At 47.5% G+C, this 21,238-nt stretch overlaps 1 protein-coding gene across 4 annotated transcripts in view; it reads right to left on the bottom strand.

Moving 5' to 3' along the window:
- Positions 1-21,238, bottom strand: part of ARHGAP17 (Rho GTPase activating protein 17) — a 79,785-nt gene that overhangs the window by 10,360 nt on the left and 48,187 nt on the right. For 3 of the 4 annotated variants that reach the window (XM_040973182.1, XM_040973183.1, XM_040973185.1), the window contains exons 8-16: positions 19,517-19,585; positions 19,258-19,339; positions 13,600-13,727; positions 11,672-11,783; positions 11,119-11,200; positions 9,962-10,042; positions 7,689-7,802; positions 5,765-5,856; positions 3,916-4,072 (exon numbers count right to left, since the gene is read on the bottom strand). In XM_040973182.1, coding sequence (XP_040829116.1) covers positions 3,916-4,072; positions 5,765-5,856; positions 7,689-7,802; positions 9,962-10,042; positions 11,119-11,200; positions 11,672-11,783; positions 13,600-13,727; positions 19,258-19,339; positions 19,517-19,585 — 917 coding nt within the window. Of the gene's footprint in view, positions 1-1,649; positions 1,884-3,915; positions 4,073-5,764; positions 5,857-7,688; positions 7,803-9,961; positions 10,043-11,118; positions 11,201-11,671; positions 11,784-13,599; positions 13,728-19,257; positions 19,340-19,516; positions 19,586-21,238 lie in introns of all 4 variants that reach the window. The other variant, XM_040973181.1, reaches the window with a different exon arrangement.

Below are 21,238 nucleotides of genomic sequence, written 5' to 3'. Positions count from 1 at the left end.
ACATGGGACACACTCAGTGCCACACGCACATTTTATGAGATTCATTCCATCAGACTGTCCCCCTCAAGAAATTTCCATCTCTGCCCTGCTTGTATTTAAACTGGCAATTAAAAAAAAAAGTTTTCAGCATTTTGACAGGCACAAGGCATGTAACTCAAAGTCCCAACCTGGTGGTACAGAGCAAACTTCGCCTAGAACATTTGAAACCAAACATTACAGCAGCATTTTGTCAAGATCATCAAAGAGTGAATGCTGTTAGTAAAATACCTGCAGAATATAAATAAAAACAGCAAAGAAAAGTTTGCCCAGCTGTAGTGAAGACTAGTGTTTTAAACAGCTAACCTTGATTACACCAAATCAAATGTCAGAAGCAAATGTGAATGTATGAAATTTGCCTAAGTTCTTTAGCGAATACGTGAACAGAAGAGTGGTTACTGACAAACCAACATGGAGGCTACAATAAATGCTTGACATCCTACGAAGTTTTAAGACAATGTTTCTAAAGGGAAAAAAAATGAGCTTCTTCAATTTTTGTGCATGAAAAGTGATTGAGAATGCACAAAGCATTCAAAGGTCAGCGGTGACTGAACCTAAGCAGGTTCACACTCCCTGGGCCCAGAGCAAACGCATCTTGTGTATGGGAGTTGAGGGGAGAAATGTGTGGATAAACAGGCCAGCACGTTTCATGAACATTCATCAGGGGACTTCCAAAGGTTCATGCAGAAGGAATTAAAAGATGTTTACTCTGATGCAAACAATTCTGAAGCCCAAACTTAGCTTCATCATCATATACATTTCCCACCAACTTATTAGAGATGCCTGGTATTTTATTTCAGACACGGTCACTTAGTTCTGCGTTGGCAGCCAGAACAGAACAAATGACGATGAGGTCTGAGCACACCACGGATGGTATAGCTCATCTCCTGCACAGAAGACACCACCTGCACCGGCTCTGGTGACTGCCCGGCGCATTGTGGGGAACTGAATGAACACAACTTAATATCTCAAGTTCAAAGGCACCTTCTCGTGTGGTTGCTGTGCATTTGCAGCCCACAGTTGGTAGCGTAGCACAAAGTTAAGCAACCTCCTAAGCCTTTTTTAAAAAAAAACTAGCACTGGATTTTCTAGCTTGTACTTATATGTCAATTCCCCTTCAACACTGAGACAGCCAAGGAGTGGGGGCAGTCACAGTCCCCTCGTGAGCCTAGCACACATCAGTGACTCAGTAAATATCTGGTTGAACGAATGAGTGAACAAGGAAAGAATGAATACCAGGAACGTTACTTGACAATGTGCTACACTGAACTGCTGACTAGTTTGCATACTGGATGACAAAAGAAGCAAACAGTAGCATGGACAGACACCACACAGGGCCACAAACTTGATGATATTATCAGACACCCGTTGGCTTCTAGCTCCAAAGCAGCAGAGCAAAGAACACACACAAGCGTCGCTGTCACTTGAAAACAGAAAAGGAAGCAAGCGATGTGCAGTCTTTTCTGTCTTGCCAACAGGAGGAGTGAACGGCAATCGAGTTCACTCCACGCCACAGTGGTTCTTTGGGCAAAGCTGCCAGGTCCAAAAGCTGACCACCTGCCAAGAGGGCTGGGCCCATGGCCTCTAGTCCCAGGAGAAGTTGGTCTCCTTACCTGCTGTCGCCTGGGCTCAGCCCCTGCTCCAGGACGCCCGCAGAGGAGGAGACAGCCCCACCCCCTGAGCTGCTGTCAGCCCTAGAGCTCTGGGGAGTGGGCTCTGGGCCTGCTGGCGCCAAGGTGCTGCCATCCGTGGGTGGGAGTGGCGGCTGGAAAGTGGGGGACATGTGCTTTCTATTTAGAGTGCCACCCCGCCGGTGGGCCTGGAAGTCCATAAGCTTCACACCAAAGCTACACAGAGAGAAGAAACAGTCAACACACCATGCGAGCCGACGGCTGAGACAGAAGCCCGTTGGTCCACGCGTGTTAAAACCACGCATGCGACGGTCACCCAGGTTGCCCAGCATGCAGCAAAGCGGCACAGACCATATCCATGGTCATCCCTGCTACCAAGGCAAGCAGCTCAACTTGGTTTTGAACCTGGGCCAAGCCAATGGGTGTGGTGTTGCTCCACGTCCAGGTGGGCGAGCCACTGAAGACACACAGGCAGGCTGCGGCCTGAGTCGCATCACGTGAAGGCTTCTATGCTATCTATCTATAAAAACTGTGTTCCAGGAAGGAGGTGGAAGCCAAGACAAGATGGTCTCCTGGTGGCAAGTGGGGGCCATCACACTGCCCCTGGGCTAAGATGGGATGTGGGAACATTCATTAAGTGCAGAGGAAGGAATATACTTCCTGGGAAAAGAGCTGCTTTGGGAGGGGAATGGTGTCTGCAGAACAGTCTAGAAGGCACACTTGCTTCCTAGAGAAGTCTTTGGTGTCTGAATTAGAAAAAAAAAATTCAGTTCAGGGGGCCTGGCACAATAGCGTAGCGGCTAAAGCCCTTGCCTTGCACACACTGGGATCCCATATAGCCACCAGTTCTAATCCCGGTGGCCCTGCTTCCCATCTAGCTCCTTTCTTGGGCCCTGGGAAAGCAGTCAAGGACAGCTCAAAGCTTTGGGACCCTATACCCGTGTGGGAGACCTGAAAGAGGTTCCTGGCTTCTGGCATCAGATCGGCTCAGCTCCAGCCATTGTGGCCACTTGGGGAGTGAATCAATGGATGAAAGATCTTCCCGTCTGTCTTTCCACATTTTTGTATATCTGAATTTCCAATAAAAATAAAATAAATTAAAAAGAAATATTTTTAATTTGGGATTCAAATATTCGGGAAATATTTAAATCTGGGAGTTGTGGCTCCCGGATCTCATGTGTGCTGGGTCGGCTGGCAGGGAGCATTTCCCCTGGCATGCAACAGGTAACCCTGTGCCATGTGCACCCTGGAGTCAACAGCACCGCATTGTACAACTTAAAACCTATGAGAATGAATTCTGTGGTGGGCAGTGTTCCTTTCTGAGATACTACTGACGTATCTGAATAAGGGTTCAGATTGTCCAACTTCTGCACAGAGTAACTGTATGTTCAGAGCAACACAATAGCAAAATAGCATTTTCTTTGCTAGGCACAAAAAGGAAAAAAAATGAAGCAAAACATAACATCTTACTGCAGGACTGAGTGACTGAAACAAGAGCATATTATCCCATTTTAATGTAAAATTCTTTGCAGCAACATTATCACATATATGCAAGAAAAGCACGTTCCTTCCGAAAGGAATCTTAACCCTGGGCATTGCTGGTGACTACAATGGCACTTCATCATCCACACTGGGCAGGCTGGCAGCTGAAGGCGACCAGCTCACAGCCCTAATCACCCTTAGCAAGTCCCACCAACTTCCCATGCCGAGGGGTACTGCTGCTCACTCGGCCCGGCACAGCCGCCTCTCCTTCCAAATTGACAAACCCGGGCGGCTCCAGGTGAACATCAAGTTCAGCCGCTGGCTTGGACTGTGAGGCCGAGCTGCACGGCAAACATGCCCTCCAATCACCCAATCACACGAGTCGTGGGGAGAGGTGGGCTGCTCTCACATCCAGGGCCACACCAAAGTCCACACGCGCCCCTTTTCTTTCCCCTCTCTTTTTGGGTAAAATCTGCAATGTGTGTATGAGGCCGTCCCACTGCACAGCTGACCCGCACACCACAAAGCAAAGCTTGAGCGCCCGTAAACGCACATGTTAATGCAGAAGCGACCTATTTGCCTCTATGGCAGAAAACTGCTCAGAATGACCTAGAACCTGAAAACCGTATGGGCTCTGCCAGTCACAGATAGACAGGGAGCCACTCTCACGTCCCAAATCCACTGTGCCAATAGCACACGGCTCAGGTCTAATGCTTCTCCTACCTAAATCTATCGCTGGTCTGGAAGTGACCGGCTCTCAACATACCTCTCCTTCTTCAGCAAGTCCCCCTCCATCACCGCCATGCTGGCAGGCCGCTTCCTTTCCAGGGTCCCCGAGTCAGAGTCGTTTCCAGTGTGGGTTGAGTGATTAGAGTTTGGCGTGGCGACAGGTACAAATGCTTCTGATACATTGAACTCTACCTCTGGGAGAAGACAAACTCGTGAGACCCGGGGTGGGGGCAGGAAGGCAGCTCTCAGACACCCCCACTCAACAGGAGCCTGCAGCCCCAGCACTCCCATTCTAAGAGTGATTCAGCAAGCCAGTGGGAGCAAAAGTAGGAGAGATAGAGACACGGGGAGAGGCCTGATTCAGAAGGTGAGTTACGCAACTCATTTGCTTTCTCTTTTGTAGTTAAAAAAAAAAATCACAGGAACCAAAAAATTCAGGGTGGCTGCGTCTGAGTGCCACTTCTGTTTCTGGTTCTAGCTTCTTGCTCCTGTGTACCTGGGAGGTGACAGTTCAGGCAGGTGAGTCTCTGCCACCCGCATGGGAGACCAGGACTGAATTCTAGGCTGCTGGCTTTTTAAATATACAGAGAGGAAGAGTTTCATCCAGTGATTCACTCCTCCAGCAGCCGCATCGGCTGGAACTGAGCCGATCTGAAGCTAGGAGCCAGGAGACTCTTCCGGGTCTCCCATGTGGGTGCAGGGTCCCAAAGCTTTGAGCTGTCCTCGACAGCTTGCCCAGGTCACAAGCAGAGAGCTGAATGAGAAGCAGGGCCACTGGGCCATGAACTGGCTCCCATATGGGATCCCACTGCGTTCAAGGCAAGGACTTTAGCCACTAGGCTACTGTGCCGGGCCTGCTTCTGGCTTTCTGCCTGGCCCAGTCCTAGCTGTAGCAGGAGTTTTTAGAGTGAACCAGCATACAGAAGCCCACTCTCTCTCCCTTGTATTGCCTTTTCCTGTGTCTGCCTTTCAAATAAAATGAAGTAAACTTTAAAAATTCACAGAATTAAAAAAAAATGAGTTTAAAAAGTGAGAGATGTTTATACTTTGCTATAACAGAAATGAAAGGCATCATCAAGGTGTGCTACCACGAGGGGCACGCAGGGGCACCGCCCTCGAGGGGCACCGCCTTCGAGGGGCACGCACTCGCACCATCACCTCTCTCCTGGGCAACATGCCTGAGCGAGGAGTGAATGTGATGGGATGCCAGCCCAGCCCTCACCCCACGGGACGTGGCAACCGAGGAGCTCTCATGGAACAAGCGATAGGAACTCCAGACTCTCGATCCTGGCTCCCTCAGCGCCTCCAAAGGAAGCCAAGGGGAACTTCTGGGGATCCCAAGACTATATCAAACCCTGACTTGACTATCTGTTGGCTAAAGGATGGACTCTTAATCCTCTGACGCAGCCAATTAAGACCTCCATCACTCAGCCCCAGTCAACCTCTCTGCTTGGTCTTTTGGCTTTGCATAAACCACCTCTCCAGTTACAGAGAAATGAAAACCCTCTTCAAGTGGAACACTCCTCACACTAACACTAGCTCATACACAGAGTACTCCCAGTGTCTGAACGTGCCACTCCTTTCCCCATCCACCTGTCGTTCTGACTGGCCATGCGTTATAATTATCTGTGCTTGTGCTGCCTTCTCCGTGGCACGTCTCACCGGTAGTATGGCACTCAGGGAGTGTTCCACAGACACTGGCTGAGTGTGTTTTCAGGAAGCTAAATGAAATGTCAACAGACAGGATCACTATTTTAAATAGGAATACAAGTGAACAACATTTGCAAAAAAGCATGAAGAAATGAGCTCAAGTGACAGTTAAAAGGATTTCTGATTCGTTTTCTTCTTTGACTTTCTAGACTGTTAGCATAGCGTTGTGGCATTACCTTCAGGGAAGAACCAGTCGGCATGCTGAATGATGGGTTCGATCACTGCAACCACGTGGACAGAAGTGGCCGCTGCCATCTCAGCGAGCGTTCTGTACAGGAAAGTCACAAAGTTAGGTGGCCTCTACCTTCCATAAGGGCGAGGGCAATTCAGTTATTTTTAACAGACGGTTTATCTGCATACTGACGACAAAAACTAAATCCTCATGATCTCAACCTGCCAGCACCCCCGTCATTCCACATGTCCACTGCACGTACTCATGAGCACTCAAGCCAGGACCCGGTGTCATGTTCAAAATGCTGGCTTGGAACAAGGGTTGCACTTTCCCCCTGGCACAGTGGCACACACAGTAGACATTGCCCATGACAGAAGTTCACTAAAAACCATTCTGGTGGATGTGCTGTTACCGCTTTATTAGAACACAACACCTGAGCTCCTACATCTAGACGTCACACATTTGCACTGGTCCCAAGATGACTGCCCAGAAGCTCAAAATACCTGATCCAGGCCTCCAAAGGAGCAGAGTAAATAAGAATTATCAACCTTGCTGTCAAGGCTCCTTTCCAGCTGAGAGTCAGGACACCATGGATGCCAGCAACCCGCATCGGGCCTCAGATTTACTGAGCACCTGTCAAGCTTCTGGCTCTTTCCCTCCATGCAATGTTTACAGCACCCTGCTGTGGGGCAGATCTTATAAATGAGGACCCTCCAGCCCCAAGGAGCCACGTCCTTACGTGTGACTGCCTCAACACATCTCATTTCCGATGATCACTCTGACCACTTCTCCCACTGGGATATCTGTAATCCATTTCCAGCCACACAGCAGCCCAGTTCCCTTTGATTTCCAGCATCGGACACAAGCTCAGTCTGCACACGAGCCTCCCACTTTCCTCTCCGATTTGTCATTGTACCTCTGGGTCCTACTGACCTGAGGACGAACAAGCCACTCATATCCTTTCCCAAAGCTTTTTTTTCTCTCTCTTCCCTTTTTATTTTGTTTTATTAGAGAGGTATTGCTTGTCTGTCTCAGGCATTCTGGCCATTTCCAGAGGAACTCTTTCCTCATCTGTGAATTGCCTCTTGTGTAAGGTGTTTCTGACACACAGAACTGTCTCAGCTTTCATCATGTGAATTCTAAATGCATTATGGGTTTTTCTGGCATTGTTTTTAGGTTTATCAATCTCTTCCTCCTAAAATCCAGCAAATATTTATTTGCCACTTTTATGGCATCACTTTTGTATTTACCTTCGAGGTACCTGGACACTTATTTGCTATAAGATAATCTATATAGTGAATTTTTTATACCTACTTTCATTTTAGGATATTCAATCTTTTTAGGTAATATTATACTTTTTGAAACAAAACCAGACATAAATGCATGGTGACTAGCTGAAAGGAATACTCTGATTCATAGAATGCATGGCATTTTCTATGGAAACTTGAATGAAGCCGATCAGTAGGGCCTAGAGAGAGGGTGAAGGGCACAGGCTCTGTGGCCGACACTGGGCTCTCCCACTTCCCTGCTGATCACACTCTGGTCCTCTCCGAGGCTGAACAGCCTCACCTGCTCAAACAGGACAGCAGCACCCACTTCAGAGGCTGCGAGGACGCAATGAGATCCTCATCGGCCTCCCAGAAGCTTTCCAGCGGATCCCCCGGGCCCCGTCTCCTTTATTCAACCTGTACTTCTCAGTACCCACCAAACTTGAGTGCAACTTCACTGAGACTACTTCCTACTTTCGAATTCTGAGAGCTCTCTCATGCCCTGGGAAATCAAATGCCTCAGGAGGATACGTGAGGCCCCTCTATAACCTGGCTCTGCCTACCCAGGCACAGCTGGGTAACTTCATGTGCCTGCACGGACTTGGCTGGCTCTTCCAGGTCCCACGTGTAGGAAAAAATAGAGGGAGGAAGATGACTTACCCTTCATTCTTGGCCCACAGCAAGTTGGGGCCTAACACAATGGCGATGTTGCTGGGGGTCATTTTGTTAACGTCACTGGTCTGAGCGAGCTTTGCGAGGAACTTGATTAAATACCTGCGAAGCAAAAGACATGGGCAGGAGCATTCCCTTTGGGCCATCTGTAGGAATGTTCCTGCTAAACAAGTGCTCAGCAATCAGCTACCCTAAGCCACAATCAGGGACAGGTAAAGCACGTCATACATTTTGTCCGTTTCAGGGCTAAGGGCTTAGAAAAAAAAAAAAAAAAACCACCACAAAACTCACCTTAACAGAGTCAACCTTTGTATATTTAAATCTTCAGTTTTAAATGATTTGAATATGCTACTGTATATTTCTAATCCATTTCTTTTTCTGTATCTAACCTACCTCTCAAAAAAATTTCACCGTGATGAATAGTGGACTCAACATATTTTTAATATAAAAATAGTTTAAAAAGACACATACTGTCTAAAGGAACCTGTACTTAAAAACGATTAGTGCTGAAATGATAGAAATAGGGCCCAGCGAGATAGCATAGTGGTTAAGGTCTTTGCCTTGAATGTGCCGGGATCCCACATGGGCACTGGTTCTAATCCCGGCAGCTCCACTGCCCATCCAGCTCCCTGCTTGTGGCCTGGGAAAGCAGTTGAGGATGGCTCAAAGAATTGGGACCCTGCACCCACGTGGGAGATCCAGAAAGAAGTTCCTGGCTCCTGGCTTCAGATTGATACAGCTCCAGCCGTTACAGCCACTTGGGGAGTGAATCATCGGACAGAAGATCTTCCTCTCTGTCTCTTCTCTTGCATATGTGCCTACAAAGTGCATGGCAAATGCCATTCATTTGCTTTGATTGCAGAAAATTTGAAATTCAAGTATATTTTCTTATAAGACGTATCTTCCAAGGAAGTTGTGAGGATACCTTATCTAAGTTACAACAACACAAGAGGGAAAAAAATGAAGGCAGTAGGAGTTACAGTTGAGTTTGTGTCACATTCTGCGATTCTAAACACAGTGTGTTTATTATAAACGCCAATTCACTCATAAGCCAAGGCTGACAATGTAGGCATTAAAAGGAGATGCTAGCACAGAGACACAGCCCAAGACCTGAAAGCTAACATTCCAGGAGCATCACCTGTAAAGTATTTGTGACCTCTCAACACATCCTCCTAGGATGTTTTTGGTTTTAAATGATTTCTCCATTTTTTCTATGGACCTTCAAAGTCACCTATTAAATCAAAGAGAGAAGGGCCCCGCGCAGTAGTCTAGTGGCTAAAGTCCTCGCCTTGAACATGCTGGGATCCCTTACGGGTGCCAGTTCTAACCCTAGCAGCCCCGCTTCCCATCCAACTCCCTACTTGTGGCCTGGAAAAACAGTAGAGGACAACGGCCCAATGCCTTGGGACCCAGTACCTGCATGGGAGAACCAGAGAAGCTCTGGGTTCCCGGCTTTGGATCGGCTCAGCTCCAGCCATTGCAACTGCTTAGGGAGTGAGTCAACACAGGAAGCTCTTCCTCTCTGTCTCTCCTCCTCCCTGTATACCTGACTTTGCAATAAAGATAAATAAATCTGAAAATAAAACAAATACATAAAGCAAAGCAAGAAGCTCTGTTCTAGAAGTCCGTCTCATAGTAAATTTTTAGGAGTATGATTATTTCACGAAGCCAGAGGTGAGAACTGTTTGGTCCATGAGCCAGATATGCGACACAGAGCGACCCAGACGGGACTAGATATTCACTGGATCTACAGCAGCCTGACTTTTCAAGCTGAAAATTTCATATGGCCTGTGAATGACGTTAGACATATCCAAACTGCCGTTGGCAGACAATGGCTCCCCACGCCGGCAGCAAGGTAACACACAATAAGGTGTCTGTGATCTCTCTGAAATGCGGTCTGTGAACACCTATGAAAGATGTTACAGAACATGCAGCTCATGATTTTTACCTTTTACATATTGGGTAATTCAGATTCCAAAGTAAACTTTACATGGAAATGATTTTGCTAACAGCTGCAGTGGTTGAAAAAAAAAATAAACACAGGTTTCATATTTAGGTCAGACACGACACAGACGCTTCAAATGTATTGCAATAATGTGCATCCAATCCTGGGCCCAGCAGTCCCACGCTACTCCCCAGAACAGTTTTTAATGTGTCAGGTTTACTTGAGGCAGATGGCTCATCTGCTGGCATTAGGTCTTTTCTTCCCTGCAGAGTCACTCCACCTGCTGGCTTAGTTTACAGACTGCCATCATACATACCTAAAGTTAACAAAATTCTGAGGTGGTAACTTCTGACAGGTTCTCCACAAATCTTGAAGTTTTTTGTCTTGATCCTGTACACTGAGAACAAAAATGTGCACGTGTGACAACTCAGTAGCTTACATGTCAGCTTTACCCTTGTCGACGGGCAACAAAAACAGCCATGCGTCCACTGGACAAAGGAACACGGGTGGGAAGCAGCACAGAGCCTGCAAACAAACGGGGTGGCTGCTACCTCGCTGATCAGCTCCGAGCCGTTTGCTCACCTTGTCAAGACTTCCCCCAGCCTGGCTAGGCTGGAGAGGTTGGTTCTGCAGAATGACTCTGAGACTTCCCTGGGATTTCTACACAAAACCACCGAGACCACTGCCTGCCACGCAGGTGACCACATGCACGGAAAACTGTGTGCAAGGTGGACTCTGGCTCCACGGAGTCTGGGTCTCCTCTCCCACGGGCACTCAGGCACCTGGAGGCCCTGGCGGCTCTCAGGACTGCTCAGAGGCTGCAGATGAAGAGGCCCACATCTGGCATGCAGCCAGCCCAGGAGCTCTCGGACCATGGGTGCTAGCATGCAAACTTGCAGACACAGCAAAGGAAGGTGGCAGAACCGACTGCCCACGAGGGGCAGAGTGCTGCCTAATTCCTTTCCAAGCCTCAGTTTCCTTATCTGTCAAATGAGGATGACAACACCTGCCGTTGATTACACCAAGTGACAAGGATGAAGGTGAGAATGATGCTTAGCACGTGCGTAGTGCTGGGTTAACGTGAACTGCCATCACTAATGATGTCCCTGCCACGTCGCTATTCCACAGCTGGGCCTGCATGCTCCTCGACAGGCACGCTGGCCCTGGTCACTAGGACTCTTGCTCCCAGTTCCAGGGATCTCTTCAACGTAAAAGGAACTGAGGTGAGCCAGGCCACTAAAGCAGGTGCCACTCTGTCTTCAGCCAGAACAGTCTCGGATTCAAACCACTGCATAGGGGATGCTTGCATTACTACCATTCAACATTTTCACTCAATCTAAATATAAATAAGGATCAGGACACATACTATTTAACAAATGCAATATTTTAATGTTATTTGGGGGGATCCCCCAACACAAAACGGTTTAGAGACGGGGCACGAGATGACCTCACTACCTTTCACTTTGAACTTACCTCGCAACTTGCGTCCATTCTTCATACAGATTAAAAGTCATCAGAGGTTCTGGCAATTCCCGCAAATAGGATTTCAAAGCGCCTGAAAGCATCAACACTCTCTCTGACTTTTTTTGCAAAGCAAATGATCTCAATCACAATCATCTAAGATCACTGGCAAGAGCGACTGGACAATGATACGTTCATAAAATCAAATTAGGTCCTTGTGAAGATACATCCAGACCAATGGCAAGTAAGCTTCTAACTTTAAGATCATATCCTTATGGTCTTAAATCCAGGTAGACCTGGATTTGGGGGGACAAGGAGGGAGAAAAATACAGGTCTGACTGCAGAATATTTCCATTATAAGCTGCCTCCACCTTGACTTAGTTACCAGGAAAACAGACAGACATATGACACATCCAAAAGATGTGTGCCTGTGTGTGTTAGATTACATCAGGAAATTTGCTCAGGGGACCCCGTCAGTTTTACCGCTTCAGATCTATAATTAATGGTGAATTGCTAATTGGCGACCTGAGACAGGACTCTGTTTATAGCATCCCTTGGAGATTACCTGCTACAGCGTGGGGGTCCGAATAGAACTCATCCAGGTGAGAAGTGGAACAGTCTAAAGCAGCTTTCAGTTTCTTCAGCTTGGAGGCTCCAGCCCCAATTCGGAAAAGGCCCTAGAGAGGAGGAAGAGCCGTCAGCACCAAGCACGTGTGGGAAGGGAGCCCTGCCTCCACGTGCCTGCTGTCTGTGAGCGCGGTGACGCTGCCTGCTTGCAGCGCCGTCACCAAGGGATGAAGAAGACCAACTGCACACCCAGAGGGACAGGCTCAAAGACGCTCACCTTTTAAAGAAAGTATGCAAATCTTGTTTAAAAAATTATTATTATTTGATAGGGAGAGAGAAAGAGCTCCCGCAGGCTAGCTCACTCTGTAAGTGCTCACACTGGCCAGGACTGGGCCAGGCCAAGGACGGGAGCTGGGAATTCAATGTGGGACTCCTGTGTGGGTGGCAGGAACCCAGTCCTTTCATGTGTTAGCAGGAGCTGGAGGCACCTGTCAAGCCCAGGCACTCTGAAATGCGTCACAGGTGTTTTAGCAATTAGGTCAAGTGCCTCCCTAGTGGTTTATTTTTAATCAACGCAAACTTTTATGCGTCTCATTACTAAAATATCTGGGTCTACTAGAAATCTGGGGGCGGTACAATGACTCAATTGGCTCATCATCCCCTTGCAAGCGCTGGGATACCATAGAGGTGCAGGTTCCTGTCCCAGCTGCCCCAATTCCCATCCAGCTCTATGCTTATGGTCTGGGAAAGCAGTGAAGGATGACTCAGAGCCTTGGCATCCTGCACCTGTGTGGGAGATCTGGAAAAAGGTCCTGGCTCCTGGCTTCAGATTAACTCAGCTCTGACCACTGCGGCCATTTGGGGAGTGAATCAGCAGATGCAAGAGCTCTCTGTTTCTCTGTTGAATCTGCCTTTCCAGTAAAAATACATAAATCCTTAACAAAAAAAAAAAAATAAATAAAACCAGAATGAAATCTATTTTTTTTTAACTTCTAAGAGGTTTATACTTTCATAAGATTGACCACCATAAATTTTTCTGTAAGAATTAGGTGGGGGTTTTTTTGGCTTTTTTTTTTTTAAATCAGGTAAGCAAATGGCTTAATGTTTAACACACCACTTTGGACATTTACACACCATATTACAGTGCCTGGGCTCAAGGTGGGAGTCTGCTCCCAATTCCAGCTTCCTGCTAAGGTGCGCTGTGGGAAGTAGCAAGTGATGGGTCAAGCAGCTGGGTCCCTGCCACCCACGTGGAAGACACCGAGTTCTAGGCCCTCAGCCTGGCTCAGCTACAGCCAGAGCCAGCATTTAAGGAGTGGGCCAGTGCATGGAAGAGACCTCTCTCCCTTCCCCCTCTGCCTTTCAAATAAATAAAAAGCTTAAAAAAGGAAAACATTCATATTTTGATTCCAGCTCTGCCTTAGCAGAACCCCCTATGTGCCGAGTTCCTACCTGTACAAGAAAGAGTAACGGGAATGTTCCTGGGAAGTAATGAGAAGATTCCATAAAATAAAGTCTGTAAATTTTCTCTTTAAGTCTTTTAAAAAACAACAACAACAACAACAACAAAAAAACCCAAAAAATCCCAAGACACTTGTTTCTGAACCTAAAGCCCCCGGAAGTCCTGGTCCATGACAAAATCCACTGCTGCAAACCACAAGTGGTTTGAAAGGAAACAACCAGAACCACTGCGAGCAGGAAAGGCAGACACCGTCCCGGGGATTCTGGTTCCCTTCTCGGCAGACCGCTGTAAAGTTTCAGTCTTCATTTAACATGCCGGCATGGTAACCAAATACACAAGGCTCTGACCTGCACCCCACACAGCAGCTGTGTAATCAGGAGGAGGTCAGGGAGTGGATTGGGGTGGGGCACTCTGGGCAAAGGCAAGCACAGATTTGGCTCGCAGAACTGTGGGGTGCCACTCACCTCCTCCTTCATGCCCGTCTCCAGGAGCAGCATGACGCAGGCTTCGATGGGCAGTGCGATCTCGCGCCCGCTGCGCTTGAGGTGTTCCTCCAGGGGAGTCCCGAAGGCCGGCTTTTCCGCCCACTTATCTAGAGCAGCAAAGCGTTCAGTTAAGACGCCTGGCAAGCAACATCTAGCATCCCCAAGCAATTTTTCTCCCCCAGCCACCCAAAGGGACTTTCCCAACAGACTGGCAAGCTGAAGCTTGGGAGAAGAAGGAACACCTGCTCTCTTTGTTTTCATGGACCATTTCCTGAGGTGCAAAGTATGCGCCAGTTACTGGTGGAACAGAAGCCCTGAGGACACCTGTGTGGCACCCAGCAGGAGCTGCCCGGTAGAAGCTTCCATGGTTGGCCTGCACCCACACTGCGTGACATTGACCTGCGTGGGTGGGCTGCTTTGTGTTAAAATGAGGCTGAACCTGAGCACACTGTTATCACTGAAATAAATAAATAAATAAAAATGATCCCAACCATGCAGAGCAGCTAGAGAACCTTCTGCTGGAGGACATAGGTCCCTTCCATGTGAAAATGGAGATGAGCTCTTACGATTTCAAACCCAAGTCAAGCATGTGGCCCAGGGGACTGGAGATGGCCCAGGTGACTGTGTATCAGGTGCCACATCTCCACGACATGCAGCCTGAAGTATGCTTCAAAATGGTACATCTCTACCAGGTCCGAAACTTGCTGAGTGGGGAAAAACAAAAACAAAAAAACCAGCAGCTACAGCGCCAAAGCACATTAAGCTGAAAGCTGAGCTGATAGCAACAGAGTAATAGTCTATTTTTCTGTCATATGCCCTGCTTCATGCCACAAATGACTTGAGGCAGCTTAGCCAAAATACACAACATAAAGCTGGAAAGTGGAAAGAGGAATCTAGAAAATGAGATGAGCAAATGGGTTTGGCCTGCCTGGGGGAGCTGAGATGCAGATCGGCAGGAGGGGCCAAATCGGCAGTGACAGATACACAGGGAGATGCACTTAATGTTGCCCAACAGCAGGAGACGCACATCCTCCCAGCCCTGTGCTGTGAGAAGGCAGGACTGATGGAGATACTGCTGCTGAGCCTGGAGCACCCGCCTCACACCACCCTCCCCCACATCTCCACAGGACACAGGCCCCAGGACAGGATCCACAGGGGAGAGAAGAAAAAATAAATAAAACCTCACAAGTTCACAGGCCTGAGGAATTTGGAAATGGATGGGAAGAGCAGGTGGGAAGGGAGGCAGCGGACAGAGAGGTGCAGTGGGCCATTAGCCACACGTGGAGCAGTCGGAAGCCCTCCTGCCTCTGGCCTGGCCCAGTTTTTGCTCAGTGCAATTTTTAGTTAAAGAAAATCCTTTTTTTGCTCAACAGAATTCTGATAGTTCTCTTAAAGGCTACATCTTAACTGGAACACTTTGTCCCTTTTATTTAAAGCAGCGATTTCTCAAAACTAAGGCTGATAACAGCTACATCACCTTTTCCCTAAAGGCTAGAGCAGAATCACAGGGGTGGGGGAATGCTCACCTGACACCTGCCGTCTTCTCCACCACTTATTGGACTCTGCTAGAACTTTCTAGTAGAAACACCAAAGAGTGTGCCCACCCCCTCACCTGGTTGTAATACTGGCAGTATTACAACACTCTCTGGCAGAGAGTGCCCATCAGAACCACTGACCTAGACTCAAGTCCAGCATTGGCCTTTCCAACAGCAGACCTACCAGGGCAGTAGGGACGCAAAGTTCATGGACACCACCCCATCCCTGCTCTCAGGGCGAGAGCAATGGAATTGTGACGGGAATACAAGACGTACAGGTGAACATGTAACAGTGAAGAACAAGACAGGACGTGTCTGCTACGTCATGGAACTTAATGAGATAGACAAGGTGGCAAACACAGTGTCTGCAGAAGCCGTATGGGAAGGTAGCACAGCCACGGTGTGCTTGGCTGTCACACGGACACACACTTTCTGTGTCTCCAAATCTGAACTTTCAAAAGAAGTCAGATATCTGGATTCAGATTTTAAAATTATGGCCACTAATATTTTTGTCTTTTAAGGACTCACTTAACAAAATAGGGTCGTTTGCAACTTCTGGTATAGACCATGAAGACAGGGTGGTGACTGCTGGCCTCAGTGGTCAGAGAAGCCTTCTCGAAAACAATGAATTTGGAGACGGTCTCCCACGAGGAACAGGAGAGAAAGAAACCAGGCCAGCACATCTTGTGGAGGGCAGCAGGTGAGGAAAGACCCCGTCACTGTGGGGATAGGAGGGCACACTGTACCTCACAGGCCAAGACATTGCCAAACAGGGACAGGAGGGACAGGAAGGCAGAGCAGAGTCCAGGGACAGGAGAGGATGGAGAAGGCTCCAAGGTTTCAAACCTCAACTGTTTGAAGAAAACTGGATTTGGGGCAGGCTCTGTGGTAGAGTAGGTTGAGCTGCTAATGCCAGAATCCCCATACAGGTGCCAGTTCAAGTCTTGGCTGTTCCACTTTCGATCCAGCTCCCAATTAATACAACTGGGAAACCAGTGGAAGATGGTCCAAATGCTCGGGCCCCTGCATCCATGTGAGATACCAGGAAGAAGCTCCTAGCTCTTAAAGTTGGCTTGACCTAGCCCTGGCCATTGCAGCCACTTGGGGAGTGAACCAGCAGATGAAAGACCTCTCTCTCTCTCTTGAGTTCTGTAAATCTGATTTTCAAGTAAATCAAATAAATTGTTAAAAAAATTAAAAGAATGCAAGCTTGAATCCGGAAGGAAGCAGGAGGCAGGGAGGGACAAGGTGTCTTCTCAGAGCTTTGAGCTTTGTAAGTGCCCGTCACCCAGGGGTGCCGATGCGCAAGGAGGGAGCAGGCAGGGGATGCAGTGAGAAAGACCAAGAAAATAGGAGCAAGGCCAAGAAAGGCTCAGGAAAGGCTGCCTGCCAGGCTGGGGACCAAAAGGGAGAGATAAAAACCCCCAATACAGAAAGGGGGCAAATGAAAGGAAGGAAACACCTAACAAGGAAGAGACTGGCCCAGTGCGTTTCAAATGCCAGGCCCTGGCAGGCCGCTGCTGACCTTTCGGATTCAATGTGCTATGCTCGGGTAAGCAGAGTGATTGGGGAAGAAAGCAGTCTACAAAGAGCTCGGGGGTGAGAGCTAGCAGGAGGGAAGGGGTCCCCCAAAGAGCCCACCAGAAAAGTGAAGGTGAGTGAGCAAGATTAAGGGGGACTGAAATGACCACCCACAAGTCAGAATGTGACAGCAAGGCCCCTGGGGCACAGGGCCAGTGCAGTCGGCACAGTTTTGCTTCCCCCCTACAGGAGGGCCACGCTCAAATCTTTCCGAAAGCCAAGAGGACAAAAGAAAAGGATGTGTGACCAAGATTCTTGGTGAAGGAAGTAACCTTAGCAAGAGAAAGGGTCACGGTTCCCCCACTGCTGACACTCCACATTTTCCTTGCTGCACCCACAGTCTTCCCCGCCCCTCACAACTTTCCAACATATTTCTATCTCTAGGGAGAACAGTTTCAGTGGGGTGGGGAAATAGGTTGGGGATTTTTCACACACACACAAAAGTTAAGAAATCCGATCTTGGCACCTGTTTTCTGGTGCAGTGAGTTAAACTGGCACCTGTGATGTTGCAAGCATCAGAGTTCTGCTCTGAGTCCCACTGCTCTGCTTTCAGTTCAGCTCCCCTCCCTGCTAACGTGCTTGCTAACGTGCTTGAGGAAGCAGTGGGGGCTGTCTCAGTGGGGGCTTGGGCCACCAGCCCTCACAGTGGAGACCCAGATGGAGCTCGTGGCTTCAGCCAGTTCTGACTGATGTGACCACCTGAGGAACGGATCAGCAGATGGAAGATCTTCTGTCACTCCCCTTGTCTCTGACATTTTGCTTTTTCAAATAAACGAAAAGTAGAAAGAAGAAGAAATCCAATCTTCTCTTTTTTTGTGTTTATTGGACAAATTCTTCCAAATCAGATTCTGAGTGTCTACAAGGATGATGTCTGCTACTTTGTCCCATGCAGGGCCCAGCTGTTCTCAGCTCATCACACGTGCTCTTGGTACCTGTCTCTTGGAAGGCTGAACGTCGGCCAGCAGTTTCATTCTTTATTATTATTATATTAGATTTATTTTTATTGGAAAGGCAGGTTTACAGACAGAAGGAGACATGGAGAGAAATGTCTTCCATCTGCTGCTTCACTCCCCAACTGACCACAGATGGTTAAAGTCCAGCTGCAATGGCCAGGCCAAAGCCAAAAGCCAGGAGCCAGGAGCTTCTTCCAGGGTTCCCATGTGGGTGCAGGGTCCCAAGGCTTTGGGCATTCCTTTGCTGCTTTCCCAGGCCACAAACAGAGAACTGATGGGAAGTGGAGCAGCTAGGACATGAACTGGTGCCCATAAGGGTTGCTGAAGCTTACAGGTGGAGAATTAGCCAGTTGAGTCAATGTGCCAATGCCCCAGGAGTTTCATTCTTCTGTCTCATGACTCAACACCATTGCCTATGAACTGGGAATCTGCCTCATGTAAGTAATAAGAGTTACTGGTCCTGTGGTGATTCGCTGAGGAAATCAGACATTGCATGTTCAACTGCAGAAGATGTGGCTATGTGATCAATCAAGCTAGAGAATTTTCTAATTTCATAACTCTAAAAAATGTTCAGGAACAAAGCCAGAAGCTGTTAGGATCTCGTGATACTGGAGGCACAATTGGCTTTCTGAAGGGTGTCACGTGTGCATCTCTCTATCCACCTGTGCACTTTCTTTCCCAATCACACACTCATCACTCTGAGCCCTTGGCCCGATCCCCTCCCAGCTCAAGGTCACATGGTCCTGCAGGTGGAAGCTAAACTGCAAACACAGGTCTACTGGTCAAGTCAAGTGGGAACAGCTCTAAAGATAACACAGCGAATTCTACCTCAACAGCTTTGCTTATCTCTGCTGGTGAATGCTCTGTTAATATATCAGAAAGAAGCAGAATCAAAAGCTGAAGGGAAAAAGAAAAGAAAAAAGAAAAACAAAACAAAACTAAAACAAAACCTACGCTTTACATATCTAACCTAAAACCAGACATCAATGGAAAGTCCACTCCACTCACAACTTGTGAGTAAAATCTGCAATTCAGTGGGCAAAACATCAACGCTGATAAGGACAAGAGCCCCGAGTGAAGACAAACAAGTGGTTACAATTTTGTCAGTCACAGTTATTAAGTGACTAGTGATGTGTCAGCAAGGACTGACTGGCTTACAACACTCCCCATGAGAAAGCCCACAATATCTTCCCTAGAACAGATCCTCTTCAGGTCGGAGGACCAGAGCCCTGAGGAACAAATAGCTGATGTGCCAAAGGGTCACAAGGGACTCCAGATTTCAGTCCATAGAAGAGAGGAAAGACAGACACTCCCCAAGGGGCCGGCTTTCTCTGTATCCGAAGGACTTGGAAGAATGGCAAATATTCCATTAGTATGTTAATTTTGGGTTTAGAAGAAATTAGAGAATGCAGCAAGATAGGATGAAATTATGCTGGGGAACAGAGTCCTCCTAGGCAGAGACTTGTATCCAAAGGAAACGCATGCAAAGGAGTCAGGGGAAGAAGAGCAGAGGCAGAGAGAGGGCAGAGGCGACAAGGAGGCATCAGCCAGCGCGCAGGTTACATTACCTTGATGGGCTCGCATTTCGGGAAGGGCCTTTTCTAAGACTGCTAATGCTTTTCTATGGTAATCTGCTTGGGCTTCTAATAACTGAGAACAGACCCACATTCAAAAACAAAAGTAACGTTAGCATTGGATGGACACACACACAATGGTTGAGCAAACTAAAAATGACTATATATATAGATATATACATATTTTTTTTTGCAAAAAAAAAATAGAGCTAATATGACTCAATTTTACATTTTACCAAGGGAAGGTACCTACCGTAACAAAGAATTTGCCGTACTCCCCCTCTTTGGCCATGAAGTTGTACATGTCCGCTGCAAGCTGATCCTAGGGAAGTGAAGACAAGACACTTCACTGAAGACAGGGGCAACAGAAGGCTACAGCATAAATGATAATCAGAGTGCTCTGGGACCAGCAAGCAGGGGCAACAGGCAGATTACACGTCTACCAGCTGACAGAGAGAGAACAGGAGCTGCAGGATTAACACGGAAAGTCTCTGAGACACACTGAATATTACCACAGCATTACCTTTGGGCATGATGTTTGGCTTAGCAGTTAAAGTCACCAGCTAGGATGCCAGTGTCTAAGATTCCACACTCAGCTCCAACTACGGACTCCAGCCTCCTGCTGGGGGAGACTCTGGGAGGCAGTGACGCCAGCTCAGGTAAGTAGGGGTTCTGGACCCACATGGGAGATCTGGATTGAATTTCTAACTCCTGGCTTCAGATCTGGCCCAGCCCTGAGAGTTGCAGGCATCTGAGAAGTTGGTGGAAGCTGTGTGTGTGTGTGTGTGTGTGTATGTATGTGTTTCTACCTCTCAAAATTTTTTACAAATGATATAGAAAAGGAAAATGTTATATTTGGCCATTACCAAATGTGTACAAAAATATAACTGGAAGAAAAAAAAAAAACTTAGTGACAGTAGTTACCTATTTGGAGAAATGGAAATTAGAAGAACAAGGGTAGAAGACTCTGTTTCACTGTTTGCTGCGGGCAAATTTAAGAACCAACCGTGTGATTCGACAGAGAAGAGCAGGGCAGACAGCAGTTTCCAGAATATTGAGTTCACAGATTGCTGGTGCTGGAGACCAAGGTCAATCTCTACTGACAACAGTCTGTGAGTAGGTGAAAGTCCCAGAGCAAGATCGAGGCCTGTGGGTGAGGGTCCGTGACTGGGCAGTGACCCAAGGCCACAGACTGTGCTCTAACACATCCTTGAGACCATCACGTACATGGGTCACACTGTTGCTTCTTGATCACTAAACACTGGCTGGTTAACATCAGCATCCCATATGGGTGTCGGTTCATGTCCCACCTGCTGCAGTTACCATCCGGCTACTTGCTCGTAGCATGGACTCAAATCCAAGCACTCCAAAATGCGATATGGATATCTAAGCAACATCCTAACCACTGCACCAAAAAACTGTACCCTCTCTCTCCTTTGTTAAAAGCTATCTTTTTTTAAATTTTAAAAAGGTTAAACATTTTAATCAAGTTTTTTTTTTTTTTTTTTTTTTAAATCCTACTCAGGGGATGACACAATAGGCCAACTGGCTAATCCCCTGCCTACAAGCACTATATCCCATATGGGTGCCGGTTCATGTCCCACCTGCTCCACTTCCAGCCTGGGAAAGTAGCAGAGGATGGCCCAAAGCCTTGGGACCCTGCACCCACATGGGAGCCTCAGGAGAGGCGCCTGGCTCTTGGCTTCAGACACACTCGGTTCCAACCACTGCAACTATTTGGACAATAAACCAGCAGATGGAAACTTTCTCTCCTTTTCTCTGTAAATTGGCCTTTCCAATAAAAATAAATAAATCTTTAAAAAAAAAAACTACTTGAATATTTAAAATAATGTTTTATTCTCACTATAAAATAGAGTACCTGCAGAAAACAAAGAAAAGCCATCTCTGATAGTATGGTTATTCCAAACAGAATTTTATAGAATGTTAAATAATTTCCAGGACTTGACCTTTAACC

This window comes from Ochotona curzoniae, unplaced genomic scaffold (genome assembly GCF_017591425.1).
Source record: "Ochotona curzoniae isolate NIBS_2020 unplaced genomic scaffold, NIBS_Ocur_1.0 contig_2321, whole genome shotgun sequence".
In the NCBI taxonomy this organism is placed as follows: domain Eukaryota; kingdom Metazoa; phylum Chordata; class Mammalia; order Lagomorpha; family Ochotonidae; genus Ochotona; species Ochotona curzoniae.
This window is presented reverse-complemented; position numbering and strand designations above follow the sequence as displayed.